This window comes from Xenopus tropicalis, chromosome 5, assembly GCF_000004195.4.
Source record: "Xenopus tropicalis strain Nigerian chromosome 5, UCB_Xtro_10.0, whole genome shotgun sequence".
Taxonomy (NCBI): domain Eukaryota; kingdom Metazoa; phylum Chordata; class Amphibia; order Anura; family Pipidae; genus Xenopus; species Xenopus tropicalis.
The window spans coordinates 145717234-145742554 of NC_030681.2; the positions used below are offsets into that span (position 1 = coordinate 145717234).

The 25321-nt window shown below is 42.0% G+C and overlaps 3 protein-coding genes across 5 annotated transcripts; 1 reads left to right on the forward strand and 2 right to left on the reverse strand.

Annotated features, from left to right (window-relative positions):
• Nucleotides 1-1238: 1238 nt before the first annotated feature.
• On the reverse strand, nt 1239-7512 carry sf3b6 (splicing factor 3b subunit 6). The gene is given in 4 exon segments (NM_001017249.2): nt 1239-1820; nt 4794-4932; nt 5632-5750; nt 7466-7512. Coding segments are annotated over 4 exon segments (378 nt in total). The 5' UTR covers nt 7496-7512; the 3' UTR covers nt 1239-1730.
• Nucleotides 7513-9139: 1627 nt separating this feature from the next.
• On the reverse strand, nt 9140-14693 carry tp53i3 (tumor protein p53 inducible protein 3). Of its 3 annotated transcripts, none has more exons than XM_031901774.1 (6): nt 14526-14691; nt 14179-14321; nt 13622-13889; nt 11831-12043; nt 10808-11004; nt 9140-9849 (listed from the first exon to the last, which is right to left on the reverse strand). In XM_031901774.1, the coding sequence occupies exons 1-6, from the start codon at nt 14605-14607 to the stop codon at nt 9667-9669; spliced, it is 1086 nt and encodes a 361-aa protein (XP_031757634.1). In that variant the 5' UTR covers nt 14608-14691; the 3' UTR covers nt 9140-9666.
• A 4610-nt stretch (nt 14694-19303) lies between these two features.
• On the forward strand, nt 19304-25035 carry LOC100495804. The gene is made up of 2 exons (XM_002935978.5): nt 19304-19447; nt 23286-25035. The coding sequence occupies exon 2, from the start codon at nt 23308-23310 to the stop codon at nt 24016-24018; it is 711 nt and encodes a 236-aa protein (XP_002936024.1). The 5' UTR covers nt 19304-19447; nt 23286-23307; the 3' UTR covers nt 24019-25035.
• Nucleotides 25036-25321: the final 286 nt, after the last annotated feature.

Below are 25321 nucleotides of genomic sequence, written 5' to 3' on the forward strand. Positions count from 1 at the left end.
AATAACCTGCCTGAATATGAGCAGAAGTCTGGCCTACTAAAAGAACAATTCAGTCAGCACAACTCACTGCTCATTCCATGTTGCTTCTGACAGGGCCTTCACATCCCCTCACACCAATAATAAGGCTTAATGGCAGTAATGAGGGCACCGGGGGACAAGAGACTGCCGGCTGGGGATGTAGAAAGTTGAAGGTTGAAACTGCAGGAAATTCTGTCAGCAGAATCAATAATCCAGCAGAGACACATTGGGGGCAAGTTGTGAGTTAATTAACACATACACGGTCTAACGGCATCTGCGCTAATGATGAGCAGATCATTGCCCTCTGGGTGCCAACATATCCACCATTTGCACCCTCAGCAGCTTTCATACAGAATGTGACAGCTTCATCATTCTCTCTCTATCGGCTCCGTGCAGCCATTATCTGTATATTCCTTCATCCACAGAGGGGTTACAGCAATTAACCAACAGAAAAGCAGCTATAAGTTATACACTCACTACTTTATGGTTAGGTGGCCAACGAGCTTGTGTTCTATTGGATAGGCATATAGAACTGTTAAGTGGCCAATCCAAAGCCTGTTTTGCCTCCACAAACACAGATGCTGCTTTAAGGGGAAGTTCACCTTAAAATTAGCATCTACGAAGTTAGGTAACAAAAAGGCACAAAGTCTGCTACAGGTCAAGTCACTAACAGCAACCAATCAGCAGGTCACCTGTTTAAATGAAAACACCTTATTGGCTCGTATGGGTTACTGGACCCGGGCAAATTTTGTGTCTTATTACCCACAGGGTTCAGCATGAAAAGAACATGTGAACCCGTAGGCTTGGGATTTTATCCTGACTGCTAGGTCTTACTTATAATAGCAACTAGGCAATAGTTGGCAAGTCAGAACAGAAAACAGAGTATTAATATAAATATATAAGCAGTGGCCAGCACCATACTCCAACTGCAAAGTTGCTACAATAGATCCATATTTTAAAGGTGAATATCCCCCTTTACAGCTGTGGGAAAGTGAAATCCCAGTCAGTCAGTGGTTGTATCTCCCATAAACACACAATACAGGATATCTGAAAGTGCCCATTGGTTTTATCATTCCTAATGAACAGCCACACCTTGTGTACAGGTACAACACTGAGGATAATCATTACACCGGGCTTTAGTTCCCCTTTATTTCTGGTCACCACATTCCTCCATACACAGGATTCCCATGCACAAAGAAAATGACAAATGACCAGACTAATAAATCTTGTCTGTTTTAATGATTAACTTACAAAAAATACTTTTCCCAGGAAGCGGGCCTTTAAATGGTCACGGAGTATAAAAATCTGGATATTTAAACTGGACGTTCCACTAACTCTGAAGAGAGAGAAATTCGACTCAATGCAATGCTGCAGTTTCTCTGCCCATTGCATTCATATGCCCCATGTACAATGCATGCAGCCCATCAGGAATGAATGCTCACACCAGGAGCTTCATGGACAGCTATATGATATTGTACTATAGGATATTCCCATGAAATAATTGGTCACATGATCTATTACATTCCACTGGAACTCCTTTACTAAGCAATGCTTCGGAGGGGTAGCGGTACTCAGGCATCCTGGGAAATATTGACTAGGTCACATGACAGAAGTCCATAATCAGTCATTCAAAAACATTTATAAAGCTTGCAAAAAATGAACAAAAACAATGTCTAAAAAAATTGAAAAAAAAAACAAAACAGAAGGAAGTCTTATTTGGGGGGATCTGTGTTGATTCCATATTTCTCCTTGAGAAGTTTCAGCTGCTCCTCTTTCTTCTTTGTGTCCATCTTCTGGAACGCCTGCGGATACAGCAAACATGGAGTCATTACAGTGCTGTCGGCCATATTCGTATGTACAAAGATGAAATCACATAATATGGAATTATATCAATGAACCAAATACCACAGGGATAGGGCTGCAGTAGATAAATGTCATGGGCAAGTCACAAGGGTTAATTTATCAACACTGGGCAAATTTATCCATGGGCAGTTACCCATAGCAACCAATCAGCAATTGGCTTTTTTCAGACAGCTGCAATATGATTGGCTGCCTGCTGGCAAATCTGTCCAGTGTTGTCTATGAAGATTTTCATTCATCCAGGTCATGGTATATCTAGTATAAATAAATTTGAAGCAACTGGACTTGTTTGGTAATCATTGGTAATCACTGTCCAGTGTTGATAAATGAGCCACACTATCTTTATATGAGCGATCATTTTACATACAGAGAAAATGGCGAATGTATTTCTAAACAGGCTCTCTTTGCCTTTAAAGCAAATGTACCGCTAAATGACAGAATATATGGGGGAAATGCTGCTGAAAGCTTGTGCCTGTTGCAAGGCCACCTACACACGAGGCTGTGACAGGAACATAATGGAGCGTATTCAGCTGCACAGACGGGGGGTCCGGGAGCAAAGCCGCATGAAATGGATGTGCAGTATTACAGCTCAGTGCTTGCTGCTGTGCCGAACGGCACCTCCTTACTGTTTAGAAGTGCAAAATAATCCAAGAGGAAAATCTAATAGGAAAGTCATTTAGCTCAAGTGCAACCAATTAAATCTGTAAGTGGCACAATACTTTATTTCACATCTGTGGTGTTCCTTTTAGGAGCAGCAAAAGGCTGAATAGGGGATCAAAACGACACCCAATTTTCTTCTCTTTTCCATTGAATACAAGGACAGTCCCTTAGCTGGCAGTATTCAGATACATCTTTTGTAATGTAGTCAGTATTTGGCCAAATCCAAAACTAATGAATATGGTGCATCCCTATAAACTACGGCTGCACTGAAAACTCAAGAAATAATTCAAATAATTCATAATTCGTGTGGGCGATATCGGGTGAATTTAGGCTAATACGGTTGTTTGGCCCTGGGGCCAAACGATCGAATTAGAACACCGGAATAGGCGCAGTCAGTTTGGGGACTGCACAACGAGCCGATGCGGTCGCCGATCCGACTAAATTTTTTAACCTGCCCGATCGATATCTGCCTGATTTTAGACCAGATGTCAGTCAGGTCTAACGGAATGATATCGGCAGCTACAATTGGCCTGTGTATGGCCACCTTTAGTAATAATCTGCCCCCCACCCCCAAGCATGTGACGATGATCACAGTCAGAGAGAGAAGGAGAGCAAAGAAAAGGGGGTGGAGCTTCACACTACCATAGGATATAGCAGAGAGCTGAAGTTGAGCTGCTTGTGGTAAAGAATTTACATGAGACTGAGTGCAAGGAAAAAGTTATTTTTATGGGCTTTTATGATAAAATGCTTACTTATCCTTTATGGGAACTCCTTAAAAAGGATATATACTCCAATTTTTTGATGTTCAGTTGGGTTATGTAGAAAAAGTGCATAAATGCTATCTTAAACGCTATCTGAACTTCCAGAAATATAAATGTACTTTCTATTTAAACAGACATACTGGTTTCCACAGACTGGAAGGAAACCATCATAGTCTCTGTTCAAAGGCAACAGGTCCCCATGCCCCTTTAAACGCACAGATGAATGCAATCCGCCCTTACTTTGTTCTATTGGGAAGCAATGGATTCTGGGATTTGAAGTCCCATTGCTTTTCATAATGGGTGGAGCACAGATTCTCCGGAAAGTAGAGGGATGTCAAGTCCTAGATTCCATCACTTCACAAAGGAACAAGGCGAGGGAGGGGTTGCATTATATTGTGTCTAAAAGTCCCCATACACGTTAAGATTCGCTCGCTTGGTGAGATCACCAAGCGAGCGGATCTTCACCCGATATCGGGGAGCGTGTAGGCTAATTCGATCGTTTGTTCCTGGGGCCAAACTATCGAATTATATTGGCGGCAATGGGGCAGTCTGTTCGGGGACCGCATCAACGAGCTGATGCGGTCCCCGATCCAACTGAATCTTTTAACCTAGCCAATTTATTCGCGACTTTATAAGCGCACTGCTTCATGTATGCCGCATATTCACCACGGCCGGGAAAAGAGGAGGCCCACTTGAAAGCAGCACACAGCCCGGCGGTTGGGGACCCTTGGTCTAAGGGATTTTGGGAAATTGTTCATATAAGAATCGTGAGTTATTTTCCTATCTGTAAAATCAGGTATCTCTGCGTAAAAAGAAAATACATTTATTTTTAATTTTGGAAGTTTAACAACATGCAGGTCAGAGGGCGAGATGCCTATGTGCCAGCCCCACCCACAATAAAGTGCTGCTGAATGCAGGCAGTGTTGTATTCATGGGTGGAGCACAGAGGCCGTGGTGAAAGGCACAGTGCAAAACATGGCAGGGTGCATGTCTTTCCTTCATGCCCATTTTGCACCTTGCCCTGAACTTAAGGTCCCCATACACGGGCCGATAGTAGCTGCCGATATGGGTCCCTTGGACCGATTCGGCAGCTAATGGGCCCGTTTATGGGCAGAACCGAGCAGCCTGGCCGACCGATATCTGGCCTGAAATTGGCCAGATCTCGATCGGGCAGGTTAGAAAATCCGGTCGGATCGGGGACCGCATCGGCTCGTTGATGCGGTCCTTGAACCGACTGCCCCATGGCCGCAAATGTAATTCGATCGTTTGCTACCCGATATCGCCCACCCGTAGGTGGGATATCGGGTGAAGATCCGCTCGGTTGGCGACATCGCCAAGCGAGCGGATCTTAAAGTGTATGGGGACCTTAAGTGGTTATTTATTCCTCTAGTTTGCACTTATCCTTATTTGCCCCAATAAAAGGAGGGCGTGAATACAGGGAACTCAAAAGAAACCACCCACTCCCACAACCCCCAGACGAATGCAAATGCTTACCCTGTTGGCGTTGTAATACAACACAACCAGGTATCTGTTACAGACGTTGAAACCGGAGAGATGATCACAGGCGTTCTTGGCATCAAATATGTCTTCGTAGACCACATACGCCGTGCCCCTGGTTTCTGGCGTGTTCCCACTGCAAAGAGAGGAGCTGTAAGACTTCACGCTAACAACAAAATTCACAAGACAGACAACTTCTGGAACAGTTCAGAAACACCAGAGCAACACACGGAGCAGACACTGCATTTTTGGAAACTTCCTTAGAATTAGATTTCCTTTTATAGGGCAAAATGACAATTATAGGCTTTGGAAAACATTACATCATTATATTATTCGGCAGAAAACCATGGTCCAGGGAACAAGCAATCACTATATACGTAATAACATATATAGGAAGCCATATTTGCATTGGACACTCAGCACTGTAGGATAGGAACCAATCAGCAGCTAGGCTGACCCGACAGGGAATTGAAGCCTGTCTTTGCTTGTGTGACTGCAAGGCTGTGATTGGCTATCCCCCATTTACTGTGCTTCTGGCAGGGACCTTTAGGACATGCCCACCCCTCATTTGAAACACAGACAGGGACCTGAGAGGATCTATAGGGAGCTCCAATAAAGGTGCCAATTTTTACAGATAGGATTATTTTTTAACAAAGTGAAACCAGCACCAGATATTATTCATAATTGCCCCCAAGATTAGAGTTTTTTTCATCTATCCAATATGTCTTCTTTAAGAATGAGTCTACAATGCTAAACAACTGTTCAGTTGAAAAACAAACCTTTTCCATCCGGTTATGTTTGTCACTGTAATATTCGCAGAAAAAGGATTACTTACACCCTGATCTGTCGAATGGGTCCATATTTGCCAAATATATCGTACATTTCCTCCCCAGTAATTTTATAGGGCAAGTTTCGAATGTATAAAATTCTGTTTACTTCTGGTGGTAAGCGTATCTGTAAAACAGAAGGGAAGGAGTTGTATTAATATCAGTTAGTGTGACATTTACACACACAGGATAAAGCACTAATGATATAAAAACATGCACAAATAAATCACAGAGCAAAGCAGCATCAGACAAGTCACGGAATAAAAAAGTATCTCTTAAGAAGTTATTGCCCACAAACAGCATAAATCAGAAACTATCACTAAGACAATACAGTTCTCAGTGGGTGCACACAGGCAACGAGACAGTGGCCCTCAGGCTGGGCCCCCTTAGCCCATAACAAGGTTACAGATATATAGAAACATTGGGGTAACAGTCACCCCGCTATAGTTCCAGGGGTACCCAGGGCACAAATAAGCACTCACCCCAAATCCCCCCCTAACTGGCCTTCAGGCTGGGCCCCCTTAGCCCATAACAAGGTTACAGATATATAGAAACATTGGGGTAACAGTCACCCTGCTATAGTTCCAGGGGTACCCAGGGCACAAATAAGCACTCACCCCAAATCCCCCCCTAACTGGCCTTCAGGCTGGGCCCCCTTAGCCCATAACAAGGTTACAGATATATAGAAACATTGGGGTAACAGTCACCCTGCTATAGTTCCAGGGGTACCCAGGGCACAAATAAGCACTCACCCCAAATCCCCCCCTAACTGGCCTTCAGGCTGGGCCCCCTTAGCCCATAACAAGGTTACAGATATATAGAAACATTGGGGTAATAGTCACCCTGCTATAGTTCCAGGGGTACCCAGGGCACAAATAAGCACTCACCCCAAATCCCCCCCTAACTGGCCTTCAGGCTGGGCCCCCTTAGCCCATAACAAGGTTACAGATATATAGAAACATTGGGGTAATAGTCACCCTGCTATAGTTCCAGGGGTACCCAGGGCACAAATAAGCACTCACCCCAAATCCCCCCCTAACTGGCCTTCAGGCTGGGCCCCCTTAGCCCATAACAAGGTTACAGATATATAGAAACATTGGGGTAACAGTCACCCTGCTATAGTTCCAGGGGTACCCAGGGCACAAATAAGCACTCACCCCAAATCCCCCCCTAACTGGCCTTCAGGCTGGGCCCCCTTAGCCCATAACAAGGTTACAGATATATAGAAACATTGGGGTAACAGTCACCCTGCTATAGTTCCAGGGGTACCCAGGGCACAAATAAGCACTCACCCCAAATCCCCCCCTAACTGGCCTTCAGGCTGGGCCCCCTTAGCCCATAACAAGGTTACAGATATATAGAAACATTGGGGTAATAGTCACCCTGCTATAGTTCCAGGGGTACCCAGGGCACAAATAAGCACTCACCCCAAATCCCCCCCTAACTGGCCTTCAGGCTGGGCCCCCTTAGCCCATAACAAGGTTACAGATATATAGAAACATTGGGGTAACAGTCACCCCGCTATAGTTCCAGGGGTACCCAGGGCACAAATAAGCACTCACCCCAAATCTCCCCCTAACTGGCCTTCAGGCTGGGCCCCCTTAGCCCATAACAAGGTTACAGATATATAGAAACATTGGGGTAACACACATAGTAAAGTCACGGCTGAAGGGAAAGCTGCGGTAGAACTAACCCCACAGAGCCAATCGCAGCACAGCCCGCAGTACACAGAACAAGCGCTGCGGTATCCGGGGTAGAAGCAGCAGTACCCCATAGCCCTTATGAGCAGAGCATGATAGCCGTATCGGGGCGCCCCACAAACCCCCAAAGCCTGACACTCACATTGGCGCGTTTGGCCGCTTGCATAGCCATGGTGCCGCTGAATAAGAAACCTTTCCCAGACGCGATAAAAACAATCCGCTTTCCAACACCACACGCACAAACCGGAACAGGAAGTCTGAGTGTGACGTAATGGCAACTTCTCTTACTGAGATAGGCTGATTCGTCCTCCTGAAGTCACGTGTCCTTTGGTAGTTACAGCGCTGGCGCACTGTAGCACTGTAGAGCGCCCTCTGGGGGCAGCAAGTGGACGCACACACAGCTCCCCATGCACAGTTTCAGCTTCCAATTTACACCCCTGACATCACCCAATCCCGATTGATATATAAACGAGGCTTGATCAGATAATGATTGGAGCAGGGGATATTCTATTAAGCTGGAGACCTGATCATAAGTGGCCAAGTAACCGGCCAGTATCTGCCCATGTGGGCCCTTATAGTCTGGCATAAATGATGGGGTTTCTCTTTGAGGCAGAGGAACACCTCTCTCATTTAGCAGAAACTTGTCTCCATGCCCAGACTGGGATTCAAATAGGTCTGGAATTTAAAGTCCACAGAGGCCCAAACAGCCCCCCCAGCCCAATAAATAGTGACTATGGCATCTTATAGCAGCCCCTCTGGCATTTGCCTGAACCCACAGATGTGTCACTATGTTACTTTAATAATGTGTGTAGTGCCCTTCTTTCTCCCCAACACTCCCTGTAGTTCAGGGATCCTCAATAACCCAGAACTTTTGGAAATGACCCTTTTTCTCCATACCTGGTATCCAAATGCAAATCTGCACAGCAGGGCCAAGGGACACCATTTTTGGCTCCTTCACTTCCCTGGCAGTGATTGCTGGGCAGGAGCTTGCACTTTAGAAGCCAGTCTGTTCCTTGTTTCCAATGTGTATGCTCTTACTAAATGCCTAAGCAAGTAGTAGCCTAAACCAGGCTCACCCAATCTTTGTTTTCATTTTATAACTGGTAGTAGACAGAATTAACTAATTCCTGATTATGGGCAACTGCACTGATGTTATTAAATAAGCCTTACAATCTGCCTGCTTGGTGCACTTTTTCTGCTATAACCTGCTGTATAAAGTATGTGCAATACTTTACTTATGGCAAAGCTGTAATGCAGCCTTGTGAAGTCCATAAGGTGGCGCCGTTGTCTCCACAACACTGAATCTTGAATCCAGCAAGGTAAGTTTGAGTATGTTGTTGTGTTCTAATCACAGAGACATCTATTTTGAATGCTAAAAGACCTATGGAATGAACCCCCAGATAATTCCCTTTCTTGCTGAATATAACATTTCTGCCATAAACCAAAGAAGGACTGGCGAAAAGGAAAATATGTGGCCACATGAGTTCCAAGAAATATGTTTTTCACACACACACAAAAATGCACAAAAATTACAGCAGGTAAAAGATATTTTTTTAGGGACTATTTATTCTGATGATAATGTCTTTTTAATTCATGATATGTGTGACCCTCTTTACCTACTTTATTCTACCCAATAAGCAAATGAACATACAGCAAGAGGCGCCTCTCAAGCCAAGAACTGATTCATTATACCCTTAGTTTTAATTATTATTAAATTACTATAATGTGTAGTAGTAATATATTACCCAGAGGTTAGGAATCTGAGTTGGCCACTAATGTTTCCTTATAAAAATGATAGACACCGCACAATATAGCATTATTGTAGTGATTGGGTTATAATAAAGGCCCAGAATAAAGAATTTCATAAATAAGAGCTTTTAATCACAAAGAGGTACAAAAAGACCACAAATTTACATTCTGAAATTACTGTGATTCTCAATAGAAGTGTGCCGGCTCAGAATGAACAGCAATGACACATAATTGTGAGAATATGAAATCATTTCATATTTACAGTCTAAAGATTATCCCTGTGTTATTGTTCCACAGGCCCTTGATCCCAAAGCAATTGGATTCATGACAAGCATGGGTTAAACATGTATAGTAGAGTGCAGCGCCACCAATGGCTAAAAAGTTCACCAATACTAAAAGTTCATATTAAGGTGAATTAGCTCTTTAAATACATGTACCAAATTTATCTATACAAAGCAGGCTTTGCCTGGCGCATAAGCAACCCACCATCACTTAGATTCTGAGTGTCGGACAAATCTAAATATTTCCGCTCTGACCCACTACACAACTGCACGGTGAGTCGATAGTAAATCAGCAGGGCACATGGAATACACATCACTGTGGCATCTGTAGAACAATTTTTCCCGTGTTTTTGTTGTCTTCCATTCGCTGGTGGGCATCGGAGATCTGATGCAAGGGAAAGACGCTGTCCACAATTGGAAGCAGCTGAATGGGCCCCCCCGCGATAAAGTGAGGCAAAGCTTGCTCCGTGAAGGCCTTCACCAGCTCCTCCTTGTACTGAAACACAAGAAACAGACAGCGAAATGATAATTCCCTTGGCACTGGCATTAAAAACAAATGGTTATGGGACTGGCATGGCCAGCCTGCAGCAGCAGAGTATTTTAAGGGATGTATAAGGATCAATCATGGTATACTGAGCTATTATAATAGCAACACGGCCCTCAGTAGTTTTAAAGGGCAACTATACCATCTTTTTCATTTTCCATTTGTATCTGCATATTTCCCTCCTGTTTTGTTTTTGCTAGCTTATATAAAGGCGCTACTTACACACCATGCAGTTTCTGTCTTACCTAAGCCTTCCATTCATCTCTGACTCTTTCACCATAATTTACCTTCACCTCTTGTGTTGGTTACTGATTGCTTTATATGTTACTCTGTATGTCAAAAGTATGAAACCCACTTATTCTACAGCGCTGCGGAATAGTTTGGGTCTTTATAAATACATAATAATAATAATAATGTTCTCACTACCAGAGTAAGACTGAACAATGTCATCCCCTGAATGCGCTTATGTGAAACGCGTCAGGGGAAGACACTGGAGGCCAAAGGAAGCGGCAGTAGGGTCGGGTCTGGGCCCGGGGCCCACCGGGTATTTTCCCAGTGTCCCGGCGGCCCAGTCCGACCCTTCTCAAAACCATCTATAACCCTCTATTTTTCCATAATTCCTTGCTGAAAAGCCACCAAGGGACTTTATCAAGCAACTAAGGCACCGGGTCTGTAGGAAATGGGGTTGTTTAGCCTAATATGTGGACTAATTAAATTATATGGGCATAGCTGCTCTATCCTATACAGAAATATACCATAGTGGTGTGAAACTGAGTGGAAATTCTCGGCAACTTATGGTGAAATACCCACACAGAGGGGGCATGTTTGTGCCAGTCGGACAGGCAAAGCACCTATATATATATATATATATATATATATATATACTGTATTGGTTCTGTGCCCCACTTGCCTTCTTTGAGCGAGATCTTAGCAAACTGCCCAATAGGCTTCCTCTTTTCCAGAGTAACTTTGCCAGCAGATCTCCGTGAATCTCACCGGAACCCATAAGCCCATAGAGCACCCATCGGCCATCTGTATTAAGGCACTGCAAGTTCTTCTCCCAGTGTGACGCCCCAACACAGTCCAATATAACATCTGCCCCAATATCTGAAAAAAAAAAAATCAGAGTCTGTGGCCAACTTGCAAGCATTATTTATTAGTATATCACACCCATTTCCTGTCTATGCCTTCCCCCCTGAACCACACAAAGTAAATAAATAAGAAATAATAATGTGTTTGCAGGACAAAGGCATGGCAGGTACACAACAGGTGTGAGGAATATGTACAGTAGGAGTTTGATGCTGTGCCAGGCTCCCTTTCTTATCCAGTAAATAACAGGAGTAAAGAGAGTACAAATAGAGCAATAATAATAAGGACAAATGCCATATGGAGAGTGCTGAAGGAGCTGCTCCCAGTGCCTTTTAGAATTCTGGCAAGGCCAAAATATTGAATCTCCATAGAATGCAGTTACAGTAACAGACTGTGGAACTCTCCAGATAAATGTGGATTCCGATAATGGGATGGACCTGCTATTATTTTATTGCTGGAATCACCAAGCAGGCTCTGGAATGTCTAATAATAACTGAACAAGAATGAAGGCAAGTGCAAAGAGTATAAGGATGACCCAACAAATACCAGGCTGATATGAAAACACAATAATAAGTACTAATTAAGCAGCCCCAGTTAAAGGAACAGTAACACCAACAATGAAAGTGAATCAAAATTATTAGTATATTATGTACTGTTGCCCTGCACCGTTAAAGTTGTGTGATCAATTTGTAAACACAAATAATATTCACGGAAGAAGAGAAATTAATACTGTATTAAGAGACAGACAACTATACGCTTACAATTTATTACTATATGATGTAACCCCAGTTTAAAACAGCCCCCCAGCACAGTCACTTGCTATCTGGGAACCGTAGACACTTACTATTTGTGAACTTAAGACACTTTTCACCAAAGTTCTCTTCTTTGTAATTGAACCCGGTTGCGGCTCCCAATTTTATTGCCGTCTGTAGTTTTTCATGAGACCCTGCCGTTACAATTGGAACTGCCCCAGCCAATCGGCAGAGCTGTATGGCCGCAGTACCAACGCCACTAGCACCCGCGTGAATCAGGACAGTCTCTCCCTTCTGAACTTTACCTGTGATGAAATAAAAGCCCAAGTATGAGACTGGTGGATGTACTGGAGGCCAGAACATGTGGCACAATATAACGCATTTCAATCTACTCTTGTAGTGTTGAATAATAAAAACATATATCTTGTTGATTCCCTTCTCTAGGTTATGAGACACCCCTGTATACACTGATACCGGCCTCACCTACACCCATGCTCTATATTCACTGGTACCAGTCTCACCTACACCCATACCCTATATTCACTCATACCAGTCTCACCTACACCCATACCCTATATTCACTCATACCAGTCTCACCTACACCCATGCTCTATATTCACTCATACCAGTCTCACCTACACCCATACTATATATTCACTCATACCAGTCTCACCTACACCCATACCCTATATTCACTCATACCAGTCTCACCTACACCCATACCCTATATTCACTCATACCAGTCTCACCTACACCTATATTCACTCATACCAGTCTCACCTACACCCATACCCTATATTCACTCATACCAGTCTCACCTACACCCATACCCTATATTCACTCATACCAGTCTCACCTACACCCATACCCTATATTCACTGGTACCAGTCTCACCTACACCCATACCCTATATTCACTCATACCAGTCTCACCTACACCCATACCCTATATTCACTCATACCAGTCTCACCTACACCCATACTCTATATTCACTCATACCAGTCTCACCTACACCTATACCCTATATTCACTCATACCAGTCTCACCTACACCCATACCCTATATTCACTCATACCAGTCTCACCTACACCCATACCCTATATTCACTCATACCAGTCTCACCTACACCCATACTATATATTCACTCATACCAGTCTCACCTACACCCATACCCTATATTCACTCATACCAGTCTCACCTACACCCATACCCTATATTCACTCATACCAGTCTCACCTACACCCATACCCTATATTCACTCATACCAGTCTCACCTACACCCATACCCTATATTCACTGGTACCAGTCTCACCTACACCCATACCCTATATTCACTCATACCAGTCTCACCTACACCCATACCCTATATTCACTCATACCAGTCTCACCTACACCCATACTCTATATTCACTCATACCAGTCTCACCTACACCTATACCCTATATTCACTCATACCAGTCTCACCTACACCCATACCCTATATTCACTCATACCAGTCTCACCTACACCCATACCCTATATTCACTCATACCAGTCTCACCTACACCCATACTATATATTCACTCATACCAGTCTCACCTACACCCATACCCTATATTCACTCATACCAGTCTCACCTACACCCATACCCTATATTCACTCATACCAGTCTCACCTACACCCATACCCTATATTCACTCATACCAGTCTCACCTACACCCATACCCTATATTCACTCATACCAGTCTCACCTACACCCATACTCTATATTCACTCATACCAGTCTCACCTACACCCATACCCTATATTCACTTAAACCAGTCTCACCTACACCCATACTCTATATTTCAATCATACCAGTCTCACCTACACCCATACTCTATATTCACTCATACCAGCCTCACCTACAAAATGCAGCAGTTGGAAAGCAGTGAGCCAGGCCTCAGGAATGGCAGCAGCATCGGTTGCAGACATGCCAGGGGGAACTGGCATAAGATGCCCTGCTGGTACAGTGGCATACTCTGCGTTTCCTCCACCAGACAGAAGTGCCATAACTTTATCTCCAACCTTCCAGCGCCCATCAGCACCCAGGCCAAGCTCAACCACTGTGCCAGCAGCTTCCAATCCCAGAATGTCACTGGCCCCTGGGGGTGGAGCGTATTTTCCCCTTCTCTGGAAAATATCAGAATTACAGAGGATTTATACTTAGTACATGGAAATGGAACTTATATTGTTTAGCATTTTTATTAACTAAGCAAATGGAAAAGACCAAAGCGTATGGGTGTGCCCATTTGGCACCTGTATCTGGCTGAGTGCAGACATATAACAATAACAATACTGTGTACACATGACCGGTATGAGGGAAAATATCATAATATTATCATAATAATAATAATAACACAATATATAAGCAATTCCAGCATGCACTCAGATCAGTTGTGTTGTTACCCTGTGCCCATACCTGAAGCAAGTCTGCCCTGTTCAGGGCGCTGGCCTCAACCTTTACAAGCACTTCCCCTTCCTTTGGCGCCGGTTTTGCCAGTTCTTTAACGTACAATGTCTCCGGCCCACCGGGGGCATCAAAAAAGGCTGCTAACATTTTATCTGCAGTAACACAAAGAATATATATACATAATAAACATAATTAATAGCAGCAGCGCAGTACCAATGTATTTATAGCTATTTGGCTGTCAGTGGATAATAGTAGTTATAGTTCTCTATGGTTCCCAGAACATGTAGGACACATAATAACTGCAATTAACAGGGCTGCACTGATTACATTTCAGCTACAGACATTGTTGCTGTTACCCTGCAGGCAAGATGTTGCAGAACTGCAACTTTCCTCATTCAAAAGTTGCAAAGCTGGAAGCTGTTGCCCTGTCAGCAGCATAACTGGCCCTTGCACAGAGGGGCCCTAAATGAGAAGGGACACACCTCTATGCTTGGCAATAACAACCAGCAGCCTCACTAACTTGGCTAAACTGCTTTTCAGGATATTCCAACTATTGGGGGGGAGGCACAACAAAATCTCATTTATCTGTACCTTTTCTATTTTATGGCTCATCCCTGAAACGTAAGTTTATCTTGTTGATATTACAGTAATGAGGTGTAAATGTCCCAATGACCTCTGTGAGATCGGGGATAAGCAGTAAGGTGTGAAAGTAACTGTATGCTTCCCCCTTTTAAATGAAGCGAAATGGTAAGTTCCAGCCTGGGCGCTTCCTCAGACTCTGGCACTTAGACACGCCCCCTGGGAGAGAGGCGGGGTTACACCTGGGCGAAAAGCTTGAATGAAGTGAAAAGCGGTGTGACAGGAATCATTTCCCTCATTAATATTGTTTGTTAGTCAGTCTGGATTCATCCCTTTGTGAAGCCTCACTGTATTATAAACGTTGGCCAAGGGTGACTTTTACAATTAGGGAAGTTAAATAAATATATTCTCTATATACGGTTTCTTTCGTGTATGTATGTATGTATAAAGTGCCACAAGGGTACGCAGCGCTGTACAATCTTACAAAATACAAAATTACACACAGGCAGGACAAGTGATATAATAAATACAATAAATATATATAAATGCACAGGGAATAAGTGCCATGTGGTATGAGACACAGTAGGAAGGAGGTCCCTGCCCCGTAGAGCTTACAATCTAATTCATAGTATCAATGAAGTATAATTTCCCAGAAGGCATTGCAGGATAAATGCAGTGGCCATTTTTTATGCATAACGCCCAGAGCATATTGCAAACTTAATATAGGGCAGGTTCCATGTATAATACCCCAGAGCGCATGACAAGTCATGCAGTTTGCCAATTTAATCTCTAATGCCCCCACTATAATGCAGGATAAATGCAGAGCCAGCTCCATGTATAATATCTTGTCCCTGTTTCCTGTAGGAAGCTCATTGGTGTTGGTTGGGAATGCTTACCCTGCCTAAATCCACATGTGCACTGAGAGTTAAAGGACAAGTAATACTAGGAAATAAAAAGCAATTCTACATAATGTATTTTTAAGGTGACCATAGACAGACCCAGAGATGTAAGGGTCCATTTACAATTCTGGGGACATTTTAAAATGAAGATGACAAGGCTCTATCTTGTGGTGCTCCTGCCATCACCATCATGGATTACCTGCTATAATGGAAGTTGTAGTTCAGCTAGTAAGAACTTTGTTAAAATGCCGATAACATAATGTGGGTCAGTATACCTTGTAGGAAATTAACTTCAGTAATGCCGCTTGGGAATCAAACCTAGGTTTAACACCAATGTAACCTGTTAAGTTCTTGTGCAGGCAGTATATTTCAATTATAAAATTATGCAAACATGGATTTTATATCCACATACAGTATGTACTGAAGCAGGAACAGACACAGACCCCCTGCAGATGCCAGTTTTGTTTTGCCAGCTCTCCAGGAGTAACCCAGTACCAAACACAGCTCTGGAAATAACTGGGCCACTACCAAGGAAACCAGCAAACAGCCTGCTAACCTTCTCAGCAGAGGTATCGATATATTCCACCACCCTCCCTTTTATTGCTATGTTTAACTCTCTAAGTGCTTGCTCAGTGTCTGGTCAGTGTGGGTGTGGTGATGATGTATGATAAACAACAAACAGGTTAAAGGAATGTTTTCGTTATAGGCACAGGGATCCACTGCAGGGATTATATAGTTCCAGGGGTACCCAGGGCCCAAATAAGCACTCACCCCAAATCCCCCCCCTAACTGGCCTTCAGGCTGGGCCCCCTTAGCTCATAACAAGGTTACAGATATATAGAAACATTGGGGTAACAGTCACCCTGCTATAGTTCCAGGGGTACCCAGGGCACAAATAAGCACTCACCCCAAATCCCCCCCTAACTGGCCTTCAGGCTGGGCACCCTTAGCCCATAACAAGGTTACAGATATATAGAAACATTGGGGTAACAGTCACCCTGCTATAGTTCCAGGGGTACCCAGGGCACAAATAAGCACTCACCCCAAATCCCCCCCTAACTGGCCTTCAGGCTGGGCCCCCTTAGCTCATAACAAGGTTACAGATATATAGAAACATTGGGGTAACAGTCACCCTGCTATAGTTCCAGGGGTACCCAGGGCACAAATAAGCACTCACCCCAAATCCCCCCCTAACTGGCCTTCAGGCTGGGCACCCTTAGCCCATAACAAGGTTACAGATATATAGAAACATTGGGGTAACAGTCACCCTGCTATAGTTCCAGGGGTACCCAGGGAACAAATAAGCACTCACCCCAAATCCCCCCTAACTGGCCTTCAGGCTGGGCCCCCTTAGCCCATAACAAGGTTACAGATATATAGAAACATTGGGGTAACAGTCACCCTGCTATAGTTCCAGGGGTACCCAGGGCACAAATAAGCACTCACCCCAAATCTCCCCCTAACTGGCCTTCAGTCTGCGCCCATAACAAGTTTAAAAATATATAGAAACATTTGTATCTGTAGTGTATGTTTTTTTTTTTTATTTTGTATAAACCCAACTGGACTCCCCTGGAAGTTAATGTTCCCCATGGCATTGACCTTAGTAAGGAATTCACATTTTCTATCATTTCACTCTGTTCAAACCCAATGAAATTTAGTAGACAACCTTTATATAGGGATTGGGGCCAAGGTATATATTTAAGTATTGTGGCACTTGGGTCACATCCCAGGGTGACCGCTCAGCAAGCAGAACCCCTTGGGCTGTTTCCTGAATGTAATGCAATTCCCACAATGCCTTGCACACTTCTGTGACTGACAGTTTGATTAGGAAACACAGGAATGTGCAAGGCATTTCATTACCTGGGCTCTTGGCTGGGGGGCAGCTCATTCATTGTTTAGCTGTGGGGACGTTAGCAGCACACAGCAACCAGGTTAAACTCACACTCACAGACTAATCCTACATTAACCGAGCATTGTTCTCAATGGCCGCCAGGTATTTGACACCGTCTATTTTACAATGGAGTACCAGAGAAGGGCAATAAATGACAGTCCCCAAGGACACACACAAATCACCTAGAGGAAAATATCAATAAGAAGCCATTGTTCTGTGTCAGTACCGGGGATCATAATGTTAAGTTAAACAAAACTGTACTCAATATAGTGATTATGTTTGGCATGCAGAGCTGCACTTGCAGGTATATAGGTATATAGCTCTTTTTAGCATTTTACATTAACCGTTGCTTAGCAGAGCCTGAAATTAAACAAATACAACTGGCTTAATAGGTGGGACATGCAAGTTGTCAAATTACTGCTGATATTTTAATGACAGGGGTCCCTATTTGACGTTGGGGGCAGAGAAATGCCCCTTCTGTCTTTCCATTTAGGTTAAAAGAGCACAATAGGCAGAGATATATATTAGCCCAGTCATCTTAAGATGCCCTCTGAGTTAATTAGAATCAAATGTGTATTTAATCATTGTATGTCTGTATATTATGTACAATGACACAGATTTATGTTCAGGCCAAACCCCTAGGCATATATCAGCATGTTGTGTGTATAAGAGACACTGTTGCAGCCACCATCAGAAACTGCAAGTGTAACATATCAGACTCCCTCTTACATACTGAAACATATTAAACTCTGATTTTCAAGGTCCCAGAAGTCCTGGTTATACTCTCTGCACCACTAATGGACCAGGTACTATTGGTGTCCACAGTCAATACTTGGCCTGCTGCCCTGCTTACCTGCTTCACATCCCCACAGCACCCATCTTCTTCCCTACTGGTCCGCTTGACTCTTGCAGGTCACCTAAAATGTGACTTTGGGGCACACAAGCAATATCAGGACACCTCTGAAAATTAATTATCTTACACCAGTGCCATTTGGATAAGATTAAAATGAAGATGTCATATAGTGAAGCCTATGGAGCCTATGAGGGGGTTGAGGGCATTAAAAATCCTTTGGAGGGCCACATTCAGCCCATAGGCCAAATTCCCTTGTTCATGTGATAGGCTAAGTAAGGCTGATCTGATTTGCTGTTCAACCTCCTGGCCCAATGATCAGATCATATGAGGTGCCTTTGCAGACCCCCAGGGGTAGAACTGCACCCATGACCATGTGGTCCTCTCCTAATGGCATTTTCTAGCCTTCCAATCAATATCTGAGTGAGCCCCATTCTGATGCCAACTGGGCAGTTTTTCATTATGGTCTGATAAAAGTTCCATATTAGAATCTAAACATCTTACACACTTTCTAGTAATTCCTATGATATGAGATTTTTAGAAGCATATGAATTAATAAGGGTAACTTCCCACTCTTGTTGCAGTGACTTCCATTATATCAGTTTCCTCACTGCCATATTATTACCACACTCCATTAAGTTGCTCCACAAGGAACAAACTCTGTTTTCTGAACAACTGCCAGAGTTGCCTCAAAAATTCCCTTGTTGCCCAAGAACTGATTGCTGTCAAATGCTAAAGAAACAAGCACATTGTGAACACTGTAATAAACACACTGAGCTCTATGACATCTACTCAAGCTTTATTATATAATCTTGGCCTTGTTGACTGACAGCACATTGTGTCACCGGAGCCGCTGAGCTCTGTAATCATCTCAGACCTCCCACAAGAAAAGGCGTTAGGGATTTGCTATGGCAAACAGAGCGTAATACTAGTGAGAGCACAAGTACCGGGGCAAGAACAAAGCTCAGAGCTCCCACGGAGTTTCTAAGCTTATGGAAAGGGCTTTGTAACCAACAGGAACTATTGCAGCTCTTTTATCCTCTTTTATTAATAATTAAGGTAAGAAAAGTTTCATTTTCTTATTTGGTTTTAATTATGATCATATTTAAGCCATATATTCACTGCATTTTATCTCAGAAAAAATATTAATGGGGTGGTATGTTATAGAATGGTCTATTCTTAGCAACTATTTATTGGTCTTCATTTTTTATAGTTTTTGATTTGACTTTCTTTTCTGACTTTTTCCAGCTTCAGTGGGGGTCACTGACCCCAGCAGCCAAAAAACTATTGCTATTTTGCTAAATTACAATTTTATAGTTATTGTTACATATTATTGCTAATCTTTCTACTCAGACCTTTATTCGTATTCCTGTCTCTCTTTCAAACCACTGCCTGGTTGCTAGGATAAATTTGACCCTAGCAACCAGATAGATAAAATTCCAGACTGTAGAGCTGCGAACAAAAAAACTAAATGATTCAAAAACGGCAAACAACAAAAAAATAAAAAGCAATTGCAAATTGTCTTAAAATAGCATAACTACTAAAGGTTCATTTTAGGTGAACCACCCCTTTAAGTTATGTATTAGTATGTGGTGAATTGAAAAGACTGCTTAAGTATTATCCGCTGCTAATACTGAAATACACAGTGGTCCTTAATTATTATTATTATTATTATTATTATTATTATTATTATTATTATTATTATTATTATTATTATTATTATTATTATTATTAATAATAATAACAATAATTAACACATATTTATATACAATAAATGGGAGTATCCATTAAAACAACCAATACATGAGGTAAAGAGGGGTCTGGCCAAAAGAGTTTACAATGGCTAAGGTATTTTGTGCTTTTATCAAGCAATAAGTCAGCCATGGATCTACAGTAAGGGGCAGATTTAGCAACATTTTTAGAGCATAATACATAAAAACTCACCCAAGTTAAATTCTTTCCTATGGGATTTCTAGTCAGATCTCACCAATTGAGAAAAATGCTTCTAAAATCCCTTAGGATCGGGGATAGAAAGTGGGTGAATTTTTTGGAGGTAAACTCTGATCTTCTTGATAAATCTGCCCTAATTGTCTTGGAGTCCTGCCACATGGCATTTCTGCTATTATTAAGGCTTCCGATGTTCATATTTTTTTTCCCACTTGGTGTATTGGTGCCATTGGGGTGTATTGAATGCATAAGAAATAAAGCTCTGCTTGCTAATGTATTGATTGGCCACCATAGGCAGTCTGTGCCAAGCAGCCACAAACCAATACAGTAAGACACCCAACTGGAAAAACACAAAAAATCCACGTTATGATAAACCCCCAAAATTTGGTGCCAATGCAAATGTTTTATGGATATGACAACCCACACTACTTCTCATCCTAAAGCATCATAAACTGGCAATATATGATAATATCCAATCAATCAATTGGATATTGGCCGAATTTGACCGCTCATGTGATAGGCTAAGTAAGGCTGATCTGATCTGCTGTTCCACCTCCTGGCCCAATGATCAGATCATATGAGGTGCATTTGCACCCCCCCAGGGGTAGAACTGCACCCATAACCATGTGGTTCTCTCCTAATGGCATTTTCTAGCCTTCCCATTTAATGAGCCCCATTCTGATGCCAACTGGACAGTTTATCATTATGGTCTGATAAAAGTTCCATATAAGAATCTAAACATCTTACACACTTTCTGTTTAGAGATGTAGCGAACTGTTCGCCGGCGAACTAATTAGCGCGAACATCGGGTGTTCGCAAGTTCGCAAACTTTTCGCGTATGTTCGCGAACTTTTCGCGTATGTTCGCAATTTGGGTTTCACGTGGCGTTTTTCCGCTGCGTTTTTTGTCGCCCTGAAAACGCTGCACAAGCCACACATGGCGTTTTTCAGCAAATCCCGTTTCCATGGTGCTAATAGTGCGAAATAGCAAAAAACGCCACGTATACATAGGAATAGCTTGCGTTTTTACGTAGCGCTGTGTCAACAAAGTATTTTTCAGAGAAGTTTTTGCCCTTGATCCCCCTCCTGCATGCCCCTGTCCAGGTCATGGCACCCTTTAAACAACTTTAAAATCAGTTTTCTGGCCAGAAATGGCTTTTCTAGGCTTTAAAGTTCGCCTTCCCATTGAAGTCTATGGGGTTCGCAAAGTTCGCACTTTTGCACTTTTTGGCGTAAATTTTTTTTTGAGGTTCGCTACATCCCTATTTCTGTTCATTCCTATGAGATTTTAAGAGGTGTATCTATTAATAAGTGAAAGTTAGAGTTCAATATTTTTAAAATACGCTTCCAAAAATCCCATAGGAATTAACAGAAAGCGGATGAATTTTTCTGCAGTGAGCTCTTATTTCGCAGTTTGATTAATCTGCCCCTAGGAGTAAAAGAAAGAAGTTCCGGTGCTATAAAAACCTTCCACAAGTTTCGTATGAAACCATCACACTCCCAAAATCACAGGAGACCAAAAGTCCCGAAGGGTAATTATTAGCTAAGCTTATGTGAGAACAATCAGGGTTCCGTGCGTAATGTGAAAGGAAAACTTTATGAATGATTTATTTGAACCGTATAGAATGTAGGTCCTGCATTGTACGGGACTAACACACCGGCTAGGAATGAAGTGCAACTATTTGTTTTAGCTACTGATTTTTTGAAAGGTTCTGATATTTCCCACACAATCAAGGAACTCCGTAATATATCATCTTTAAATAAAGGCTTATTTTATATTAAGTTGTGTATAAACATTGTACATATACAATCTACAGGAAAGCAAAATTAAGCACAGATTCAGCAAAGGTTAAGATGAAAATTGTATTCATTCACTTTCAAAAAATTTTATTTTTGCCCACAGAGGCAATTTTTTCCCCCTCTGTTGAACAATTTTTTTCCAGTCTTCTCGCCTGTAATTCTTTGTCCAAATACTTGGGAGGTCAATCTTCCCAAGAACCAATAAAATCAAAAGTTAATATTTTTCTTGGATGCCTTAAATGTTAAATACCTGAGAACAATAAGGGGCCATTTACTAATGCTCAGATTTTTTTTCCTATTTGGACTTGTGAAATGCGAATTTTTTGAGATTTACTGTGCGTATAAACAGCTAAAAATCTGAATCCAACCATTCTAAAACCTTGCCAAGATCATGTAGAAGTCAATGGCAGATGTCCCTTCCTTTCCTGGAGGATCCTTTTTAGTTTTGTCCCCTTGGGGCAGATTTATGAAAAGTGGAATTTTCAGAAAAAAACAAATAATCATAAAAAAACATGGTGAAAACTCAACTGAAAATAAAAAAAAAAAAGCTCTATAACAAGTCTCCTAAATGTTAAGGCTTTCCGATGACTTTTCTGGCATCTCAACAGGTTTCGGGTGATTTGTAATCTGGATTTTCATTTTTAATGTCTTTTTAATATTTCATTAGCTAAATTCTGAAAAGTCACTCTCTTATGTAATAGAAGGAACTAAGTTTGCCAGTAGCAGTAACGTATAACAACCAATAAGGTGTTTGCTTTTAAACAGGTGATCAATTCATTCTGCCTTCTGATTGGTTACTATGGGTTACTGCTTCTTGGCAGTACCTTCTGTTAGAAAACCCCCAAAATGTTTCTTTATCGTGTTTTTCACAGTGACTATTTTGGAAAAAAAAAAAGTTTGGGTTTTTTTTTGCCACAATTTTCTCAAATCACATAAAAAATAATCTTAACTTTCAGCAAATGAGCCCCCTCACTAGCCCAAAGTAACACAAAGAAGGCTGTTCTCACAGCTGCACCTGTAGGTTTCTTGCCATGAATGAAATGTTAAGCTATGACTTCTGTACAATTTCTATTAATCTATCTGTACTATATTCTATTAATAATAATGATGATAATATTAATATTAACAATGAACCTTCGTATATTCAACAGGGTTTTGTGCCGTGCTGCATTCATGGGTCAGCCTATTAAGCGCAGGCCCAGGACGGCCCCAGCAGTAAGCGAGGTGTACATTCTGAATAAGAGAGAAGAAGAAAGCCTGTGTGCAAAGCTGGATGTGATGCACTATAAGCACCATGTAGGTCTGACAAGGCTCAGGCAAGATACTGACCAAATTGCAAGGCAAGGGCAGAGTTTGCTAACCCAAAGGGCAGTTACCCCACAGTCAACGCTGGAGCACATCATGAACGAAATTCAGACCTTCAAACAAAACAAACATTGCAAACGGAGGCCCCTGGGTACTTTACCAGCTAGTACAGAGATAAGCGTTGAGGTAATCGATATGTATTCAAAATGGCCGTCTTCTTCCTTTGTGCCTCAAGACATGAACGGAAGAAGGCAGAGTTTCTCTGTGGCTACACCAGAAAGAACGTCTCTGAACAGGAAGCTGAGTGCAACAGATCATAAGGATCTAGAGTATTCCCAGAAAAGCATGGTTTGGAAAAAGAGGCCAAATTCTAGTTTGCTTCAAAGGTCGGCGAGCGGGACTGACCTGCTGACATACAAGGAGCTGGGAGGGATTGCCCGACTGGAGAGTATTTCCATAAGGGAAGCAGAAAAGAGAGAGAAGCAGAAGCTTTTGGCCAGACAAAGACTCAGCAATTCCCTTGACAGCGCATTACGGCAAAGAATTGATCATTTCTTTATGAAACTTGAATCACGCTGAAAATCTTACCAGATGGTTCTACCAGAGAGGGTTTGAACAAAACCAAAAAGGTACTCCTAATATCCAGGAGTGTTTTGCCTTCACTGATTCACTTATATACTGTGATAAATTGAACTAAAATATGTTAGCGGCCAGGCACTTGGAATAAGCAATGGGAAGGACCTTCCAAGGGTTCCGGAATGGAATACTGGACTGCTTAACACTATATCTAATAGGAAGGCATCAGCCAAGTCAACAATTTGGGGTTTTACCAAGACATCTGATATCACAGATACACCAGTGGGCTTCTGGATCAGCGGAGACCTGCGCTTTGGCAAAATCTGCTTTTTCTTGTATTTGAATCCTCCTTTTTTATTGAAAGTAATTAGATTTAGATTTTAATTATCACTGTAAATATCAGCGTCCGTCACCCTCATTATATAGCATACTAAATGGTATTGTAGAAGAAACCATGTAAAAACACACTAATACCAATAGACTTTGGATATTTTTTCCTACTTATCTTTTCAGTATGTATGTATGTATATCTTTATTTATAAAGCGCTACTTATGTACGCAGCGCTGTACAGTAGAATAGATTAATACAAACAGGGGGTTAATAAGATAATAATAGATAAATACAAAGTATAACAATAAATACAAGGTACAGTTGCAATAAGTTAAGAGTAACTGCTATTGACTGTATAATGTTACAGTGTATTGTAAGTAAGAAGCAAATTTGAGCTGTTCCTCATATCAATGTATGTTTAATTGACTAATTCAGTGTTTCCACTTGACATAAGCGAAAAGAATAAAGGGTGGAGCCTATAACAACTACTTGACATATAATTATTTTTATTAAAAGGCATTTATAAAGAGGGCTCTGCCCAAAAGAACTTACAATTGAAATTTATATTATCACTATGTGGATATGTCTTATTCTCTAATACCTTGTACATATGTGCATTTGGTATATCAAAGGCCTGAACTCATGTTATTTAATCTGCAAACTAATTATATTAAAATTACGTATACAGATATCCTACTTTGACTGTTTTATGACACAGTGATCAATATCAATGGCAAAGGCATTAATGGGGCATTACGGTTCAACATGGTGTAGAATGTTGACCAGGGCGACTTTCTTATTATACTCAAATGAGGGTGTAATATATTGAATGTTGTTTAGGCAAACCATTGAATCTTTCTAAATATATACACTACAGTCCCATCATTGCTGACACAGTTGCCACGACGTGATACAATGACATTTGATGTTCCTACATTGTGGCAGCAGTTTAGTCAAGGCCCCTTTCCATTAAAG

What these genes read in the sequence shown, in the direction of transcription:
- tp53i3 (XM_031901774.1), bottom strand. Translation starts at nt 14,607, where the DNA reads ATGCTGCTGACAGGGCAACAGCTTCCAGCTTTGCAACTTTTGAATGAG. An exon ending in TGCAACATCTTGCCTGCAGG is followed by an intron (nt 14,322 to 14,525) that starts GTAACAGCAACA and finishes GTGTTACTGCAG; the next exon opens with ATAAAATGTTAGCAGCCTTT. An exon ending in ACAGGGCAGACTTGCTTCAG is followed by an intron (nt 13,890 to 14,178) that starts GTATGGGCACAG and finishes GATATTTTCCAG; the next exon opens with AGAAGGGGAAAATACGCTCC.
- LOC100495804 (XM_002935978.5), top strand. Translation starts at nt 23,308, where the DNA reads ATGGGTCAGCCTATTAAGCGCAGGCCCAGGACGGCCCCAGCAGTAAGC.